At 42.5% G+C, this 19,581-nt stretch overlaps 1 protein-coding gene across 3 annotated transcripts in view; it reads left to right on the top strand.

Moving 5' to 3' along the window:
* LOC117510788 (LHFPL tetraspan subfamily member 2a protein-like) overlaps positions 1–19,581 on the top strand; it is a 26,254-nt gene continuing 6,673 nt past the window's right edge. The window contains exons 1-4 of one of the 3 annotated variants that reach the window (XM_034170653.1): positions 1–163; positions 384–468; positions 560–747; positions 18,953–19,568. In XM_034170653.1, the coding sequence (XP_034026544.1) occupies positions 19,157–19,568 (412 nt within the window). In that variant the 5' untranslated portion in view covers positions 1–163; positions 384–468; positions 560–747; positions 18,953–19,156. The remainder of the gene's footprint in view (positions 164–383; positions 469–559; positions 748–18,952; positions 19,569–19,581) is intronic. The other 2 variants (XM_034170651.1, XM_034170650.1) reach the window with 2 other exon arrangements.

The raw sequence follows: 19,581 nt of genomic DNA on the forward strand, positions 1-19,581 counted from the left end.
GAGGGAGGAGAGAGAAGAAGGAGAGGGGAGAGAGAGGGGAAGACTGTGTGTGTGTGTGAGGGACAATAATGTTCTGAGCACAGGAGAGGACTTTCAGTCAATGAGACACCAGCAGCTTTTCACAACAAAGGACGACTTTCTGCAAAACTTCTACACTTTCACTGTAAGTATAATGCTGCAGATTCCGCACGTCTTCTGCGTTAAAACCTCTTATTACACAAACAATGGCGTCTGCAGACAAAAAGTGCTGTTTGACCTCTTTAGAACCAACCTTCAGATTACACTGTTCAGTCAGAAGTTGGTGTCTTCTTGCATGCCTCATTGACTTTTGGTCCGCAAATATCACTGACCCTGATAACAGCTCGACTGCTGACATTTTGCAGTTTTTTCAGAGATAAATGTCAGATGGTGTTGCAGCAGCACTTTGAGTGTTCAGGAACATCTGGTAACAGCTGGACTTCACCTCAGGTCATCGTGCTTATTTGTGGAATCCCTTAAATAATAAGATGGTTAAATACTTATATTTATTTCTAAATCTGTCTCTTATACGTATTTGCAGCTGGCCCTGGTCTCCACATCTACTTTATACCACAATCCCATGGCCTTGAAGTGCCCCAAACATGTGAGCCACCCACAAAGCTGACTGAGTCTGTGAGGGGAAGTGATACTACACAATAATCTAAACAAAACCAGGACAGATTATCATTTACTCAAGCACACGTCAAGGACAAACCATCATGGAGCAAAGTAAGACACAAAAAAAAGTTATTCTCTCATGCCGTTGCTGCTTTACTACTTTAACTTTGATTAGTAATATCTTTAGAATGTCTTTTGTTTTGGACACAATGTTAAGCTGCGTCCAGGGACGGATGGGAATTGATAAGATAAATAGATACATTTTTATATATCTGTGCCATTATTGATCCTGCTAATCAATATAATTCTTTATCGATTTCCTTATCCATTCCTGGCCAATTTTTCTGTTTCGAAAAATGTAAACCTACACACTTTCACTGTCAATGCAGTTGTTTTCTTTGTTGCTAGATGTGAAGTTTGACATCATGATGCCATGTATGATTTCCCTGAGCACCAGCAAGCATGGAGGTTCATCAGTACTGAGGACTCCAGCAAACATTAAAAAAGGCACAAAGATGTTGCAAAAAGCCATGTCACCTGGCTCTCACAGACGGCTGCTTCTCTGAGGTGCGGTTGGATTGGTTGTCTGCCCAGGCCCAGTGTAGTTCTTTAGTGTGGTGGACACAACAGTACCAGCACATACTCCCAGACCTGACCTGATGTTTATCTCTCTAAGTACAAGTGGAGAATTAGTAGCCATACAGATAGAGCGATGCTCATGTGAAAACCAAGTTTTGAAAAAAAATGGACTTTTACAAATGCAAATGTCTGTCGTCTACACGTCTAACTGAAAGTGGGATTTCTATGTGAACAGAGCACTGAGTTTTCATATCACTAGGGTCCCTGCGAGATCAGCAGAGGACTGTTGGGTCTTGGCAGTGCTATATGTTCTCCAGGAACAGCGTTTAGTTTTTTCTGTGCAAGGTGCAGCCATCAGAGATTCGAAAACACTGGAGAGCAGAAAGGCCGCTGAAGCAAAGAGACGCATTGTTGTGTGAGTGTCACTGATGAGCTTTCTCAACTGTAGGAGCAGTAGCAAGCCAGTGTGGAGAGCGGGAGCTGTCATGCGGGCAGATCCAATAGGTTAGAGGTCACAGTGGCCTGTCTTTGGGAATGAAGAAGTGCATTCTGGGACTGGTAGCAAGTCTGGGTGCTACAGAGTGAGTAAGGGACCAAATGTTGGCATGCCTTTGAGTAGCCTTTGTTGAGTTCTACCAGAGGTCTGATGTTATTTGTCACACGCACAAGTTTGGCTGAAAGTGTTCTGTGGGGAATTCACACGGTTTGATCCGATTAATCTGTGGATGAGTGAGCACAGGCTGCCACCTTTTACACTTTCTTTGGCTTGTAGTTGTTTTTGTGTTCATGGGCTGAATTGTTTTAGCCCACTTTTGGAGGGTGTTGATATACTTTGTGGTTCTTATCATCAAAACGTCCATCTTTCTTGCCGTGTTTGTGGGTTCTCTCTTCAGAGAATACTTGTGGAATCAAACAGAATTTAAAGGCTCGTTGCAGCTTGAATTGTTTTACAGGGTTTAATTCAAGTCCCTAAAATAAATCTAAAGTAATGCTGCAGCACTAAATGTGCATTTGATGATGGCCATCACTCCCTGTTTGCAGCTGTGAGCCTCACCGTTCTTTTGTGGTAAGAATCTATCCACTGAAGAAAAATGTTCTTTTGCAACTCTGTTGTTAACCGTTTATAGAGGACTACAGAAGCACGGGCTCACATGGTTTCGGTTACTAAAAAACGAGCAGGCTTCGTCATTTCATAATAACAAGGAGAAGGGTTGAGAAAGCTTCATGTAAACTGAAGTCATCAGTGTATTTATTTTCTGAACCATTCTCCCACCCCGAAGGCTGAAATGCACATTTCATTGGCTCTGTCAGACTGTCACACAACGTGCCTGTGTCAGGGAATCTACTGTTCTTTCGTGGTGGCTGCACACAAAGACTGTACTTCAGTGGCAGAACTGTTGGTGGCTATGTAGTGTAAAAACCACTTTTAAAATCACCCAGAAGCGGAAGAAGAAAAAGGAGAAGAAACTCCAGCTGTTTCCAGCCTCCTGTGCTGAAAAGTGAACCCAGTGCAGGAGTACAAAAAGCTGAAGTTTCTTGAATGGCCATGTGAGAGTTTCTCCAAAAGTGTGTCAATCCCCAATGAACTATCATACTCTTAAGCAGAAATAAATATTACAGCCATATTTTGGCACGTTTCCAGAAAGAACTGCAATACACACAAAACCATTGAAAACACTGTAGTAAATATGCCAGTATGTGTACGAGGCACTGTAATGCTCCCACAAAAAACTGAGAAGACATGCAGCATGTACACAAAGCTTGTGTGTTGCATAAAAACCAATGTAAGGAGTTAATATTACCAGGTTTCACTGTAGCAGCAGAAGCTAGAACTTTACAAAGTGGTACACTGAGTAAATATGAAGCTTTTTAATCTGAATCTCAACATTGTTTTGGAAGACGACATCTGGAAAGGAAATGCTTTAATTCCATTCATCCATTTTCTATACCCACTTACTCCAATTAAGGATCACAGGGGTGCTGGAGCCCACCCAAGCAATCATAGGGTGTGAGGCAGGGTACATCCTGGGCAAGATTCCAGTCTGTCGCAGGGCCACATATAGATAAACAAATACATTCACCCCTGCAGCACACTTATGGACAATTTAAAGTTTCCAATTCACCTAACCTGCATGTCTTTGGTTGTGGGAGGAAGCCAGAGCACCTGGAAGGAACCCATGCAAACACCCACAACAAAAAGCTGCCTGACAAATTTCGTACTAGTCAGTAAGACTGAGCACTGCAGTTGCAATATTTGCTCTGAGAGTGCTGATAGAGAAGTGTAGAGAAGGCCAGAAAGAAAGAGATTTATTTGCATTGTTTGTTTGTGGACTGAAGGAAAGCTTATGACAGAGTGCCAAGAGAAAAGATGTGGTATTGTATGAGGAAGTCTGGCGTGGCAGAGGGAGGTGCAGGATATGTGCAAGGACCATCACCACACTGAGTCTGGTGTGCTTGAGGTTCCTTGCTATAATCAAAGTTCCTGCGTGTTTTTTTTCCAAACATTATTCTCACTGTGCTTGCTCAGGGGATGGGTCAGGTTAAACCTTATTCAGAAGAGCCACCTTTACATGACTGATTGTGTTTGTTATATTTAAAAAAAATATTCAGCTCAATAGACTTCTTAATCACCTCTGGTCTTTATGTGTACCATAAAGAGAATATTTCTATCAGTGTTGTTGGTTGAACAGATATGAAGGTAAATTATATTTTGAATATTGATACATTTAGACTGACAGACTGCATTATAGCATAGTTATCTGGACACACAACACTTCATGCACATGGTGGGAGCAAAGTCTTTTACAGGAAAAGTATGGATGTCTTAGGTAAATTTAGTCCTCTTGATGGCAAAGTTGGCATGACAGCACCATTGCCCATGTGGTTCTGTGAGTCAGGCCCACATCTTGCAGCTGCATTGTCATGAATCACATGGTCCTCGTGGAGGTCTGCTTGGACCCCGTATATACCTGCTGGCAGGTCTAGTTCTTGTTGTAACTGAGGTTAGAGAGGTGGGGCTATGACATCATCGTTTAAAAAAAGTTGCATATTGGTTGTACACATGAAGACGCAAAGATGACACTTTGAGATTTATCCACTCTGGGATTTGTTTTCATAAAGTAGCATTTCAGCCTCTGAAAACACTGGCTGTGTGTGGATGAAATGCCGATACAATACAAAACTTTTGTGAATATGCCTAAACTCATCTCTGTGTGGACGAGCCTTGAGTTTGTCTGTCTATATGTGGCCCTGTAATAGACTGGCATCTTGCCCAGGGTGCACCACTGCCTTACGCACTATGACTGCTAGGATAAGTTCCAGCTCCCCCCCCTTCTATTATCGAAAGCTGTATAATGTTAGTGCCAAAGTCGCAGCTTAAAGCAGATAACCCGTAAACTGGAGAGGAAATGGCATCTCACTAATTTAGAAGATCTTCATTTAGCCTGGAAAAAGAGTCTGTTGCTCTATAAAAAAGCCCTCCGTAAAGCTAGGACATCTTACGATTCATCACTAATTGAAGAAAATAAGAACAACCCCAGGTTTCTTTTCAGCACTGTAGCCAGGCTGACAAAGAGTCAGAGCTCTACTGAGCCGAGTATTCCTTTAACTTTAACTAGTAATGACTTCATGACTTTCTTTGCAAATAAAATTTTAACTATTAGAGAAAAAAATTATTCATAACCATCCCAAAGACATATCTTTATGTTCGGCTGCTTTCAGTAATGCTGGTATTTGGTTAGACTCTTTCTCTCCGATTGTTCTGTCTGAGTTATTTCAATATGACTTTCATCCAGTCATCCACAGTCCACGATTGCTTTTCCTTAGCCCATTGTAGCCTTGTTTTTTCTGTTTAGTTGTTAATGATGGCTTTCGTTTAGCTTTTCTGTATGTAAATCCCATTTCCTTTAGGCGGTTTCTTACAGTTCGGTCACAGATGTTGACTCCAGTTTCTTCCCATTCGTTCCTCATTTGTTTTGTTGTGCATTTTCGATTTTTGAGACATGTTGCTTTAAGTTTTCTGTCTTGACGCTTTTATGTCTTCCTTTGTCTACCAGTATGTTTGCCTTTAACAACCTTCCCATGTTGTTTGTATTTGGTCCAGAGTTTAGACACAGCTGACTGTGAACAACCAACATCTTTTGCAACATTGCGTGATGATTTACCCTCTTTTAAGAGTTTGATAATCCTCTCCTTTGTTTCAATTGACATCTCTTGTGTTGGAGCGATGATTCATGTCAGTCCACTTGGTGCAACAGCTCTCCAAGGTGTGATCACTCCTTTTTAGATGCAGACTAACGAGCAGATCTGATTTGATGGAGATGAAAATTTACAGGGTGATTCCATAATTTATTCCTCAGAATTGAGTGAGTCCATATTTTTTTCCCTCTGCTTGGTCTAAAAAGGTAACCGTTACTGACTGCCACAATTTTTTTTTCTTGATTTCTTATAGTGTTTCTTAAAGCCAGAAAGTTGCCATTTGAAATGACTTTAGTTTTGTGTCATGTCTGTGATGTGCTTTTTTTCTACAAAATTAAACAACTGAATGAACATCCTCCGAGGCCGGTGATTCCATAATTATTGCCAGGGGTTGTAGAATTTTAAAATTCTTCTTCTTACTTATAAGGTTTTGAATAATCAGGCCCCATCTTATCTTAGGGACCTCGTAGTACCATATCACCCCAATAGAGCGCTTTGCTCTCAGACTGCAGGCTTACTTGTAGTTCCTAGGGTTTGTAAGAGTAGAATGGGAGGCAGAGCCTTCAGCTTTCAGGCTCCTCTCCTGTGGAACCAGCTCCCAATTCAGATCAGGGAGACAGACACCCTCTCTACTTTTAAGATTAAGCTTAAAACTTTCCTTTTTGCTAAAGCTTATAGTTAGGGCTGGATCAGGTGACCCTGAACCATCCCTTAGTTATGCTGCTATAGACTTAGACTGCTGGGGGGTTCCCTTGATGCACTGAGTGTTTCTTTTTATTCACCTCTTTTTGCTCTGTATGCACCACTCTGCATTTAATCATTAGTGATTGATCTCTGCTCCCCTCCACAGCATGTCTTTTTCCTGATTCTCTCCCCTCAGCTCCAACCAGTCCCAGCAGAAGACTGCCCCTCCCAGAGCCTGGTTCTGCTGGAGGTTTCTTCCTGTTAAAAGGGAGTTTTTCCTTCCCACTGTCGCCAAGTGCTTGCTCATAGGGGGTCGTTTTGACCGTTGGGTTTTTTCTGTAATTATTGTATGGCTTTTGCCTTACAATATAACGCACCTTGGGGCAACTGTTTGTTGTGATTTGGTGCTATATAAATAAAATTGATTTGATTTGATGGTTATTGAGGCTATTTTCTGGTTATTGATTTTAATTCCTGCACCAAAGCCTTACATTTTTAAAGCCATGTGTGTGCACAAATTTATCACCCAAACCCAGTCTTGTTAATCTTAGCTAGGTTGACAACTTCAAGATAGGTGTGTGTGTTTGGGATTCATTTGTCCTGCCCAGGTCACACTGGTCTTGCCTGTGGCTCCACCCCTTTGCCCATTTACAGGTTGGTCAGGAGTTAGGTGGAGTCAGGCACTGCCAAGATGGCGGCATCTATAGCTGCACTGTTTGAGCTTCAAATCCGCTCTTAAAAAAACCTATGGGTGTTGTCATGAAGGATGTGTTGTGTGTGTGTGTGTGTGTGTGTATATATATATATATATATATATATATATATATATATATATATATATATACACATATGTGTGTGTGTGTGTGTGTGTATGTATATATGTGTGTATGTAAGGATTAAACAACAAGAAGCCATGCATTATACAGTTTGAATGCACGACGCGGAGTCTAAAACACCACAACGCGAAGCGGAGTGGTGTTACTCCGAAGTGCATTCAAACCGTATAATGCATGGCTTCTTGTTGTTTAATCCGCTTATACCATGGTCTCACACAGTGAGCTAACACACAAATATTTATTTAAGTTAACAGAACTTGATAAAAATGTGTGAGTATTTGGGACTATTTTATACCAGTCTCAAGATATTTTGTCTCCGATGCGCTTACCGAGTCTGCGGGCTCGCGCCACAGCGGGCACTCACACCGCCCCCCCTCTCTGCTGTGTGGAGCTGTGGCCAACTCTGGCAACAGGTCCAGAAACTCTGCTCGCTGTTTTGATGCGGAGCGCTCTGGCAGCCTGCAAGGATAGAACCATTCTCTTCTTCTTTCCTGTCTTCAGTCTTGTCCAGTGTGTGTGTGTGTATATACATATATAATGGCTGAATGAATCCTTGTCATTTGATTGGTGGCTTGTATGTCACGTGACACACTACTGGGGGCAGTGTTTAGTTAAACATGGTGGAGTTTGGCAGACGATGATTTGAAGGAGCTAATTGAAGCTGCTAATTGTTCTCACACAGAAAACAAAATCCACCACGCCGTAAACCGTCTGGAGACATGAAGAGCTGTAAGGATGAAAAGCTGGACAAATTTCTGACCTGATTTTTCGCTGGAGTGAGAAAAGTGGGTGGCAGTCTGTACACGAAGTCAGTGGACGGCATCACGGACTACTGAGAACAATTTTGGACTCCTGTTTAAAGTTTGTGGTGGACTGTTAAGCACCAGTGATGAACACCAAATTGTAAGTTCAATGAGCCTCCTTGAATCGTATGTTCCAGCTTTCACCTCATGAAATATTTGTACCAGTGAACTCAAACATTCATTATTTGTATAGTAGTAATGAGATGCTTGTGTTAGTCTCCATGCTAAGTGCATGCCATTTTAAACATTTGTCTGCCTTTGGTGGTCATGTGATGCTCTACATTGATGTAACTTTCTGATGAAATGTCCTGTTAGTCTCCTTTTGCCAGCAACTCATGAAATTTTTATTTTGTTCCTCAGCACCAACAAAAAATAAGCAAGAACTTTCATATGCACTTACATAAAGAACACACACATCTACATCCTTTGTGTTCTCTTTTTTGATAGATCTGTGCATGTTAGCTATAGTATATAAAAAATATTTCACAAATTACCTGCTCAGTATTTAAACGGTCAAGATTGCACTAGCCACATTAGCCATGAGGCATAAAAAGCCATCCTACAACTACTAGTGGTGAGACATACTCTTAAATCATGTGGCAACGCCCTTTGTCAGGGTTAGGTGGGTGTCACAACCACAACACACTTCTCAGGAGTGATGGCTGGAAATTCTCTGAGCTGTTTGAACAGTCCACTCTACACTTGTAATGGCAGACATGCTTTGGCTTTTCCAAAGTTCATAATGTGCCTTCTGACAGAAGTTGTGTGGAGAGTTCGTGCCTGCTGTTGTTGTTCCTGTTCATCAGATTTAATCAAGCCATGACAAAGTTTTAAGATTTGACACCTCAGGGCACGAGAGTGTTTACTTGTTTGGTGTCGTGACTTGTTGAGGATGTTTCTTACGTCATACACTCTGCTGTGTATGAGACGCTGAGAGTGAAATCTTCCTTGCCGATGATTATGAAATTGATTAAAAATGAGACTTGCATTTCAATTCAGTTTAATACAATTGAATTTATATTATTTATATAGCACCAAATCACAACAAAGCTGCCTTAAGGTGCTTCACATGAGTAAGGTCTAACCTTACCAAGACCTAGAACAAGCACACAGGTGACAGTGGTAAAGAAAAACTCCGTCTGGTGATGTTGAGGAAGAAACCTCAAGCAGACCAGACTCAGAGGGGTGACCCGCTGCTTAGGCCATTCTAACAGTTACAAGGTTTTTACAAAGTTTTTACCAAGCTGAAGAAACAGAAAAGCCAGAATCGCATCAAAAACAAAGTGCAAGATGAGCACGCAGTCATTGGCGCCACAGGCACAGCATCATGAGTCCAGTGCCCTAGGGTGCAGGACCAGCATCCATCCATCTCATCGCCAGGAGGCCACAGCACAAGCTGTCCTCATGGAAGAGTATATTCCAAAAGCAGACTGCAGTGTGCTGCATCAGCTTCAGCCAGGGCAACTCATGGTCAGTCCAACACCCTGTGGTGCACAGCTGTCAGCCTTGCGTGATGTAATCTGTTTTTAATTCTGTTTTAAAATCCTTGCTGTACCACTTTGAGATTTCTTTGAAATGTAAGGTGCAATACAAATAAAATGTATTATTATTATTATTATTATTATTATTATTATCAGTGCCTTGAACAAGAGAGAAAAAGAGCAGAATCAGTTGGCCGGAAATAACTACACCTAAAGTACCTAGAGTTCACCAACAGTAAATCGACAGGGAGATTCACTAACAAACCCAGAATTTAGTTTGAGGCCAAAACCTGTTCTGTTGCTAATAAGATGAGTTAAAGGGATACTATGCCAGTATGCTAGCCATACTAGTCTCTCTCTCACTCTCTCTGTCTCTCTCTCGCTCTCAATTTCAATTTGCTTTATGGGCATGAATGTATCAAAAAATATTGCCAACCATAACACATAGTAAAATAAGTAATTATTTAAATGATATAATAAACAATAGCAACATTCAAAGACAAATAACAGCTGCATGCTCGTGCGATAAGCCATAATTTACATATGAGCCAATTAGTCGACAAATCGCAAAAATAATTGGTGAGTAGTTGATAATCAAAAGAATCATTTGTGGCAGCCCTATGTTCAAATAAGATGGTGGCACCTCCCCAGCAGGGTGAAGGCCATCCAGTATCAGCAAGCCACGGTGACCCCAGAAAGAGGGCCAGTTATCAATAAAACTAAAGCCTTGCTGTCTACAAAACTGCACCAGCGACCTATTTAATGACGTCATCCTGCTAAACACCTCATCATTACCCCGGGAGGGAGGGGACCAGAGACTATTAATTGATGCCAACACATCTTTCTGGTGAGGTCAGAAGTTCTCTATATGTCCATTTTTGTGACCTCCGAATGTCCCATCCTAATATCATTGGTGCCAACATGAATAACTATGTGGCTATCTGGTGTTGTGTTCTTTTGCATGACTATCCTTATGCAAAGTCAGCACCCCAAGGTGAGAGGCAATCTTGGGTACTCTTGCCCTAGAAATGCATTTAACATCATCTGGCATCTGTAATTTAACTTTGTGGGTAATAGAATCCCCTATCACTAACGCATAACGCATGGCGCTTTGGCCTGGAGATGGGGGTAGAAGTCACCCGTGGGGTGCTAGCTCATCTGAAGTGCCCGTGACATCTCACTCCACTGAATTAAGAAACTGCTCTAACTTACAGATGTTACACTTAAACTAACAGAAGTGATACACATGTAACAGAAATAAAAGAAATGATTGCAGCCTTGTATGACTGGAAACATGCAGCAGCCACAGGTAGCAGAAGGGTGTGATTGTTTTTCTTTCTGTGTGATTTGCGTCTGTCCCTTTCAGAGTTCAGCTGTTTGCATTCTTTTTTAGAGTGGGATAAGTTTGGTCCTGCCTAACTGACTGCTACAATGCTACTTCCAGATCTCTTGGAGTTCTCTGTTCTGCTCATCGTAGCAGATACAAAGCAAAATTAGACCTTTGCTCATTGTCCACATCTTGTTTCAGTAAGTGTGCTGTGCTGTCTCATGAGGTTTTGGTTTGAGGGCTTTCCCCCTAGCTGGTCCAGATGTATGACCAAACCAGCTTGGGGAAAAGAGTTCCACAATTTGAGGTTTCTGGTCCAGTATCTCTAAGTTAATGCACTCAGAGAAAATAATGGAGTCCTCCCAAACCAGATAAACTGGAGGAGTCATCTGATCTTGGTGGGTGATCTACTGGCTCAAACATCGTTTTTCCATGTTCGAGTAACAAAAGCATTTCCATCTCATCTGTCACAATGTTCATGTCCATGAATGATTGTTTCTTGCAAACTTTAATGTCTGTGTCCAACATTCCCTTTATAGTACAGTCTGGGTAAACACGTACATATTGTGCTTAAGTCGTACACACAGTACCGCCTGACAGCTGTCTGTGGACATGTTGCTGCAGTATTTTTATGTGAAATATTGAGTAACAATGTGTATCAATTGGTGCTGCTAATATTGGCAAACAACGGCCTCTGTGCATGTCTTCTTCCATGAGGTCACTTTGGTAGACTGCATATTTGTATATCTTTCAATACTCCAAAATCTTGGAGGCAGCACAATTATTTTCCAATATGCAGTGTTGTGTGGAAATGAGAAATGGACTGCATTTCTATAGCACTTTTCCATCTGAATCAGAAGCTCAAGGCACTTTACAATGATGCCTTACATGTGTGTGCGCGCGCACACACACCAATGTCAATGTGCTAATGTGCAATGCTATCAACTGCACACTGGGAGCATCTGGGGGATTAAGTACCTTGCTCAAGAGTCCTTATTTCCAGTCTGGCAGGGATTTGAACCGAGCATCCTCTGCTTTCAAGTCCACTGCTTAACAAGACCATCACCCCATAAGAATGGTTCTACCCCAAGCGTGACATCGTTTCCAGTTGCAGTTTCTGACTTCAGAGGTAACTGGAATGTGGCTTATATCAGTAAGCCCCCCCCCCCCCCCCCCCCCCACCTCCCCTCCTGAGAGTGGACTACAGTGGCCTCAGTCATTACCTCAGCACCTTGGCATTCTACCAGTGCCTTTGTTAATAACTCAAGACCATTTACTCTGGGTTTGCTCCTTGGTGGCCTCCTCTACATAACGGTTAACTGACTGGCCCCTGTATGTTGGCTTTGAATATGCAATTACTCACACTCATACTGTTTCATTACTACGTACACATTTTATAGACCTTACAGGCTACTTGGCCACCCAATTTTCACAGTCAAACCTATAGTCATTATGGCTAACAGTTGGCCTGTGCATTGTTTTTGTTGTAATTTTTATGAGAGAAAGTTTGTCTCAAAGCTCCAGGAGACTGTTCATGTTGGCCCTTTTGAGTAAGAGGTTTTAAACCTGTGTGTATGTTGGCTTCAGGCCCTCCTTACATGTGTATAGTCCTCAGCAGCAGGCTTGGTTTGTGTGAGACCAGTGTGGGAATGACGGGGTCCAGATCAGATATTGAATCACATTACTGCTGAGCTGCTTTCATCCATTTGCATATCTACTGGATCATCAGCTCAACTCATGGGGTCATCAAAAGTGCAGGCCGTCCTGATCTTTTTGTGTTGCTGTTGATACATGTTGAGAATGTAGGCTACCTATTCTGTAGGTGCATCAAAAACTGTCAGTGACAAACATGTTACAGGGTGAAGAAGTTGCATTCCATAGGGTTGTGTTCTGATTTCTAATCTCTTAAATGCTTGCACGGACTGGGTATTGGATTAGTTTGGCAATTTGGGTGCCTTTGTTGGTGAGGAAAAGTTTATTGATTTTTGCAGATGATGCTGTCATGTTTCTGGATTTAGTGGATGCCCTGGTATCACTTGAAAAGCTGAGTGAGGAGTTAGCCTATCTGGGTTTGTGATTGTCCTGGATCATTGATGACAGTAAGTCTCCCTGGACATCAGAAGTGTATCTTGTTTGTGGTAAACATGCCAAACTTGTTTAAAGATTCATGTCTCCGGGACCTTGCCTTTAAGGTTGAGAGATGCATAGGTGGAGCTTAGTTGGACTGGAAACTTTCAATTTTCTGTAGGTCTGCATGCAGGTGTAAATGTGTTTGTTTGTCTATATGTGGCCCTGTGACAGACTGGCATCCTGTCCAAGGTGTACCCCGCCTCACACCCTGTGACTGCTGGCTCCAGGCCCATCATGACCATTAATTGGAGTAATTGGTTGAAGATGAGTGAGTGAGCGAGTATTCCTTCTCCCACTTGTAAGCTGAAACGCATTTTGTTCCTTTGGGAAGTCGCAGTGAAGCAGCTGGATTATAAGGTGTATCTGCAGTGGAGTGTCAGAATAACGCAGAAATATGAATGAACAAAAGACCACATACAGAGCCTTGTACTGTAAGTGAATGGATATCAAAGAGCCCGCCCGAAAAAACAACTTCTGTTCTGTCCTTGCCACCATGTGTTGTTTCTACCTTTTGACCTCTTAAAATAGGTCAAGGTTAGCCATCTTTGAACTTGTCCAAGGTCTGTGTCCCACGAAAGCTTTTTGTGAATTTGAAGACTCTGGAAGTAATAGGACTGGACTTAGGCTGAGCACAGATGGACGGACAGACGCAAAGCCTTCGCAATACCCGATGGCCATATTTTGGCCTCGGGTAAAATTTTTTTTTAAATATTGTTAAAACCCAAGTAGTGATGACTATTTACTTTGATTCAAAAGTATATTTTTATGAACAGTTGAAAAAGTCTGTTAAACTGTTCAACTATCTCTGGGTGTAGTACTTAGTGATCCTGAGAGTAGCATAGACTGTGTATATAACAGACAATCCGTCTGTACAGTTGTCATGAAAAGGAGAACCAGGTGTAATGGATGCCTGCATGGACTTCTCATCAAATTCACCTTTGGTTGTTTATAGAAGATAAGCTTGAATCTTCGACTGGACTGGGTTGCTTGACGCGAGGATGTTTCGCTTCAAATCGCAGAAGCTTCCTCAGCTACAATTCTTGCTCTGGTAGTCTGACTTCTGTCTGACCCTTGTAGAGAAGAACAAACAGAAGCCACAAAAGCTGGAGTTTTAAACCTAACCAGACCCCTCCTACCGAGAGGCAGACTGCTATTGGCTAGTGACTAAACAGTTGCTTTAATTAGCACCTATTGTGCTCTTGTTAGCACCCTCCTAATGACAGGATAGCTGTTCCTCCTAATGATGGGACTGACACCTCTCCTGATGATGTGAATGACTCATTACCATGAACAAAAGACTGAAAAGACTGAAACTGCTTTGATCTGAGTACCCCATTGTTCCAGAGCAAGAATTTTAGCTGAGGAAGCTTCTGCGATTTGAAGCAAAATGTCCTCGCGTCAAGCAACCCAGTCCAGTCGAAGATTCAAGCTTCTCTACTATGGAAACCACCTGGACAACTGAGAGCCTACACAGAAATTTTGTTGTTTATATTCTATTTTGCATAACTTTGCAGAATGACCTAAGCAATGGGTCACCCCTCTGCAATGGTGGGCACAGTTCCGATTATCCGATAATTATCGAAGATAATGTTTTCATTATCGGATTATCTTTTCAGATAACTTTGAAAACCACTGTCGGACTAATTATCTCCCGATAAATTTTTGTCCAATAACTTTTAGACCATTAACTTGCCAAACAAAGCTGAACAGCTACAAACATTTATAAAATTTAAATTCAGTTGAACCTACCTGTTAAATGTTTTGTAGTAGATATGTAGTTATACCCTCTGCAAACATAAAAGAGTTGTTTCTAGAAGAAACTGCTCTATCTTCTGCAGGCAAAGGAGAACTGGTCATATAAAAAACAAAACAAAAAAAACTTATTTCTTTTAACCCCATACTGATGCGCGGGCCATATCATCCAGAGGCATACATTTTTAACTTATGGCTCAAATTTTAACCAAACTAATTTTGGACAAGTTATTTAAATTAACGTCACGCCTGAAGTTTTATAAAGTGAAAATATCAGATATATGTTTTAGTTTTAAAGTAATGCGCTAATTTTTAAGGTTTTAATGTGGACATGCTGTGTCTAAGTGCATTGTGGGTAGGATAGGGTAATCTCAGTACGTTCACAACATGAGAAATGCATTTGAAACACTCTGATCAGGCTTCATGGACAACGGCATTAAACTCTAGTGCCTAAGACTTTCTGAAACTCGGTGCGATCCAAAAAAATTCTCGCACGAATGAAAAATCAGCTGAAAAGGGCCAAAACTCACACTGGCACCAGTAGATCATGACAGTGTTATATTTATTTTGACACTGGTTATATCAGATAGTTATCTAATTACAACTTGGCTTTTTTTTTTTTTGAAAATGCCTTTTTTTTTTTTTCAAATAAAAAAATGGCATATTTTACAAAAGCACATTTATCTGTAAACACCAACACATGACACACCTCACATTAGCGTGTTGTTTTACATAGAATGAATGAGTCAACCAATTAGTGTTAGCGGAGGCACATTTTACCCAGAATGCCGTCTGTCTGTGTTTGTTACAAAACTTCAGAATTAGTGCATTATTCAACATTAAAATATATATGTTATATCTTAACTTTGTACAAATGACAGAATTGACATTAATGGAGTTATTCTATCAGTATTCATTTACACCAAACCATTAATCAGCACTGCTTTATTTTCCAAGACCTCCGCCTGACGGCTGCATTGTGATTGAGGAGACAGTTGAGCTTTGTGGCTCCTCTCAGCTTGTTTCTGTGCTGGAAGCCATGTAGCCAACAGGAGCTTCCAGCAGGGGACAGGATGCTCAAAGGCAGAAGTGCTGACTCATTGTTTGGGTCTGTCGTCACCTTTGATGCTTCCAGAAGCGATTGTGGTGTTAAAACTCTCAAAATCAGCTTGTTAGTAGTTGCAAGTGTACCGGAGACAATTCTGGAATTCATTGGTTATCTGTGACCACCGATACATTTTTGGGTGTTTTATCCTTTTATCTTCATCGAAGATAACTTTTCAGTTATCCGATTATCTGTTATCGAAGTAAATTTTTTGGTTATCTGTGCCCACCACAGCCCCTCTGATTCTGGTCTGCTTGAGGTTTTTTCCTCAGTGTCTTTAGAGGGAGTTTTTCATTACCACTGTCGCCTGTGTGCTTGCTCTAGGGTTGGTAAGGTTAGACCTTACTTGTGTGAAGAGCTTTGGGGCAGCTTTGTTGTGATTTGGCACTATAAAAACGAAATTAATTAAGTGTAAAGAGCGAAACAGGTTTTTTTTTTATATCAGGCTGTAAACATGTTTATTTCTGCTGTAAAGAAAGATAAAACAATTTTAACATGGGGTTTCATGGTGACTGACTTTCTTTTTAAGGCAGCCTCAAGTGGCCATTCAAGGAACTACAACTAGTGGAACTCCCAGATTGGCTTAATTTTTCATTACGGGATGTTGGTGATTGAGAAGCCATGGTGAAATCGCACAGGGTGACAGCTTGTAACTGCAGAGTGGCAGGCTACACGGCCCACCCACTTTTTACATGACACACCCACTTCACTATGCCCCCCCCCCCGACATAATTTTCTGTTGAAACTTCAACAATAAAAGTTTATAAAAAGAAACATGGCCTATCTTGAACCTGTGACCCTAACACACAGAGTTGTACTTTTACCAGAGTTTGCTGTGTGAACTGAGTGTTTCATGTAGAAGACTGCAAGAGTGCAGTTAGACTGATTTGTTTACAGGAAGTATATTTCAGCTCTCTCCCTGTAGTTTAAAGAGACAGAGCTGGTAATTTGTGGGCATTGCAGTCTTAACAGTACCAAGCCCAGCGTGGATGGACTATAATCAGCAGCGATCAGAAAACTCAAAGTCAGAAGAGAGCGAGAGAGAGAGAGAAAGGCATGGCATCCTGCAGAAAAAAAACAATCTATACATCCATCCATATGTGCACACAGGAAGCACGCTCCCTTTTTTGAAACCTGCATGTCTGTACGAGGTCTGTCCATAAAGTATAGGTCCTTTTTATTTTTTCAAAAACTATATGGATTTCATTCATATGTTTGTACGTCAGACATGCTTGAACCCTCGTGCGCATGCGTGAGTTTTTCCACGCCTGTCGGTGACGTCATTTGCCTGTGAGCACGCCTTGTGGGAGGTGTGGTCCAGCCCCCTCATTGGAATTCCTTTGTCTGAGAAGTTGCTGAGAGACTGGCGCTTTGTTTGATCAAAATTTTTTCAAAACCTGTGAGGCACATCGAAGTGGACACGGTTCGAAAAATTCAGATGGTTTTTGGTGAAAATTTTAACGGCTGATGAGAGATTTTGAAGTGATTCTGTCGCTTTAAGGACTTCCCATGGAGTGGGATGTTGCGCAGCGCTCGCAGGCGCCGTCGTCAGCCTGTTTCAAGCTGAAAACCTCCACATTTAAGCCTCTGTTGACCCGGGACGTTGTGAGAGAACAGAGAAGTTTCAGAAGAAGTCAGTTTCAGCATTTTATCTGGATATTCCACTGTTAAAGGAGATTTTTTTAATGAAAGACGTGCGGGCGGATTCACACGTCGGCTTGCAGCCGGCGCAGCGCAACGCCACAGGAAAAACACCTCCGTTGGAAGCCTTAAGGACAAGTTGGAACATGCCCAACTGTTAAACAATTTCTCAGATACTCACTCCACTGAAAGCCATCAAAAGCCGCCTGGATTTTACAAATGGTTATCAACACGGAGGTGTTTTTCCTGTGGCGGCACATTGCGGCGGCTGCAAGCCGACGTGCGAATCCGCCCGCACGTCTTTCATTAAAAAAAATGTCCTTTAATAGTGTAATATCCGGATAAAATGCTGACACTGTTCTTCTGAAACTTCTCTGTTCTCTCACGACGTCCCGGGTCAACAGAGGCTTAACTGTGGAGGTTTTCAGCTTGAAACAGGCTGACGACAGCGCCTGGGAGCGCTGCGCGACGTCCCGCTCCGTGGGAAGTCCTTAAAGCGACAGAATCACTTCAAAATCTCTCATCAGCCGTTAAACTTTTCACCGAAAACCAGCTGAATTTTTCGAACGTGTCCACTTCGATGTGTCTCTCAGGTTTTGAAAAAATTTTGATCAAACAAAGCGCCAGTCTCTCAGCAACTTCTCAGACAAAGGAATTCCGACGAGGGGGCGGGACCAGTCCTTCCCAAGGCGTGCTCACAGGCGAATGATGTCACTGACAGGCATGGAAAAACTCACGCATGTGCACGAGGTTCAAGCATGTCTGACGTACAAACATATGAATGAAATCCATATAGTTTTTGAAAAAAATAAAAAGGACCTATACTTTATGGACAGACCTCGTACTGTGCAGGCGGCTGAGGGTGTCAGTCAGACTGAGCGCCGGTCATTGTGTGACTGTAAAATGTGCATATGAAATATGGAAGTCACAGAAGATTTGCTCCAAGTTTTGAAATTCATTTTCATAGATTTGAAATCGAATACCGCACTGTGTTTGAACATTTGTTCCCGCATGTGTCATAATGTCTCATCATATCAGCAGGTTTCTGAGAAAACTCCCTGCTGTTCTGAGAATATGACTATGTGGAGGTCGGTGTGACCTAAGCAACCGTGTCATAACACAGCAACAGTATCTCCGTCACACACATGTACACACACACAGTGAAGAGTGCTTCTGGGCACAGGGTAAAAATCAGATTTGGTGTTTTCACACAACACAAAAAGATCAAATCTATCACTTGCAGGCTAAATAATCAAATTTAGGTCATTTCAGCCAATTATGTGAACGCTGTGTTGTGACAACACATTGAACTAAACGGAGAGGTTCCAGGTGAAAACATGAGCTCTTTGGCAGGGCCATAAAACCCTGTTTGGAAGGTGCTCCTTGTGTGTACTTGTAGCAGCAGCAGTGCAGCTGACACGTAATGTGACGTGCTGTAACAGCTCTCCTCACGGATCTGTGCTGACAGCTGCCCAGCAGTAAACCACACCCGGCTTTTGTCCAATGATAAAAAAAAAAAAAATCAAATGCACACGGAGTGAATAACATGACGACGGTGTAAAGTGTGGAGGTGGTGTGTAGCAGAGTCGTGCGTGTGCTGTGATTCACTGTGACTCTCGTCTGACAGCTGGCTGCTTTAATGCTGCAGATGTGCTGTGGGGCAGCTGGGAGTTGACTCAGAGCCTCTTTATTTTTAATTTCTCTCTCTTCCTCCTGGCACGGGAGCAGTTGCTCGTACTCCTGTGTCTGTCTGTCTCCTGACAGTGTGTCTGTGTCTGCAGGTGTGATCTGCTGCTGCCATGGCTGAGGGAAGCTGCTTCGGTGCATTGTAGCTGTGTGGGATGGTCACAAACAGACGGGTGCTCAAAGAAGAAGAGAAACGCTCAGAGAGGGACAGAGTGTGAACCTTCCTCCTGCTGCGTGCTTCTCAGAGGACCTTGACTCTGTGGTTTTGTTTTTGGTACTTTTCAGAAAGGAGCAGCACCATGTGCCATGTTATCGTAACGTGCAGGTCCATGCTCTGGACTCTGCTCAGTATCGTAGTTGCCTTTGCTGAGCTTGTCGCCTTCATGAGCCCTACCTGGCTGCTGGGAACGCCGCAGTCAGACTCCAGTGTAAGTGGCGGGGAATTGGACTCCAGGGAGTACCGGCCGTCTCTTGGACTCTACAGCCGCTGCCTCCATCTGAGGACCAGAGGAGGAGGCATGACCTGCGGGCCCTATGCCGCGACATTCGGGGAGGTGGCCAGTGGTTTCTGGCAGGCTGCCATGTTGTTTCTAGCGGCAGGGATTTTAGTGCTGGGGGGCGTGGGCTGTATCTCCATCTTCACCCTCTGCTTCCAAAGCATCCTGAAAAAGAGCATCTTCAACATATGTGGACTGCTGCAGGGAATTGCAGGTGAGAGATCACA

Source organism: Thalassophryne amazonica, chromosome 5, assembly GCF_902500255.1.
Source record: "Thalassophryne amazonica chromosome 5, fThaAma1.1, whole genome shotgun sequence".
NCBI classification, from domain to species: domain Eukaryota; kingdom Metazoa; phylum Chordata; class Actinopteri; order Batrachoidiformes; family Batrachoididae; genus Thalassophryne; species Thalassophryne amazonica.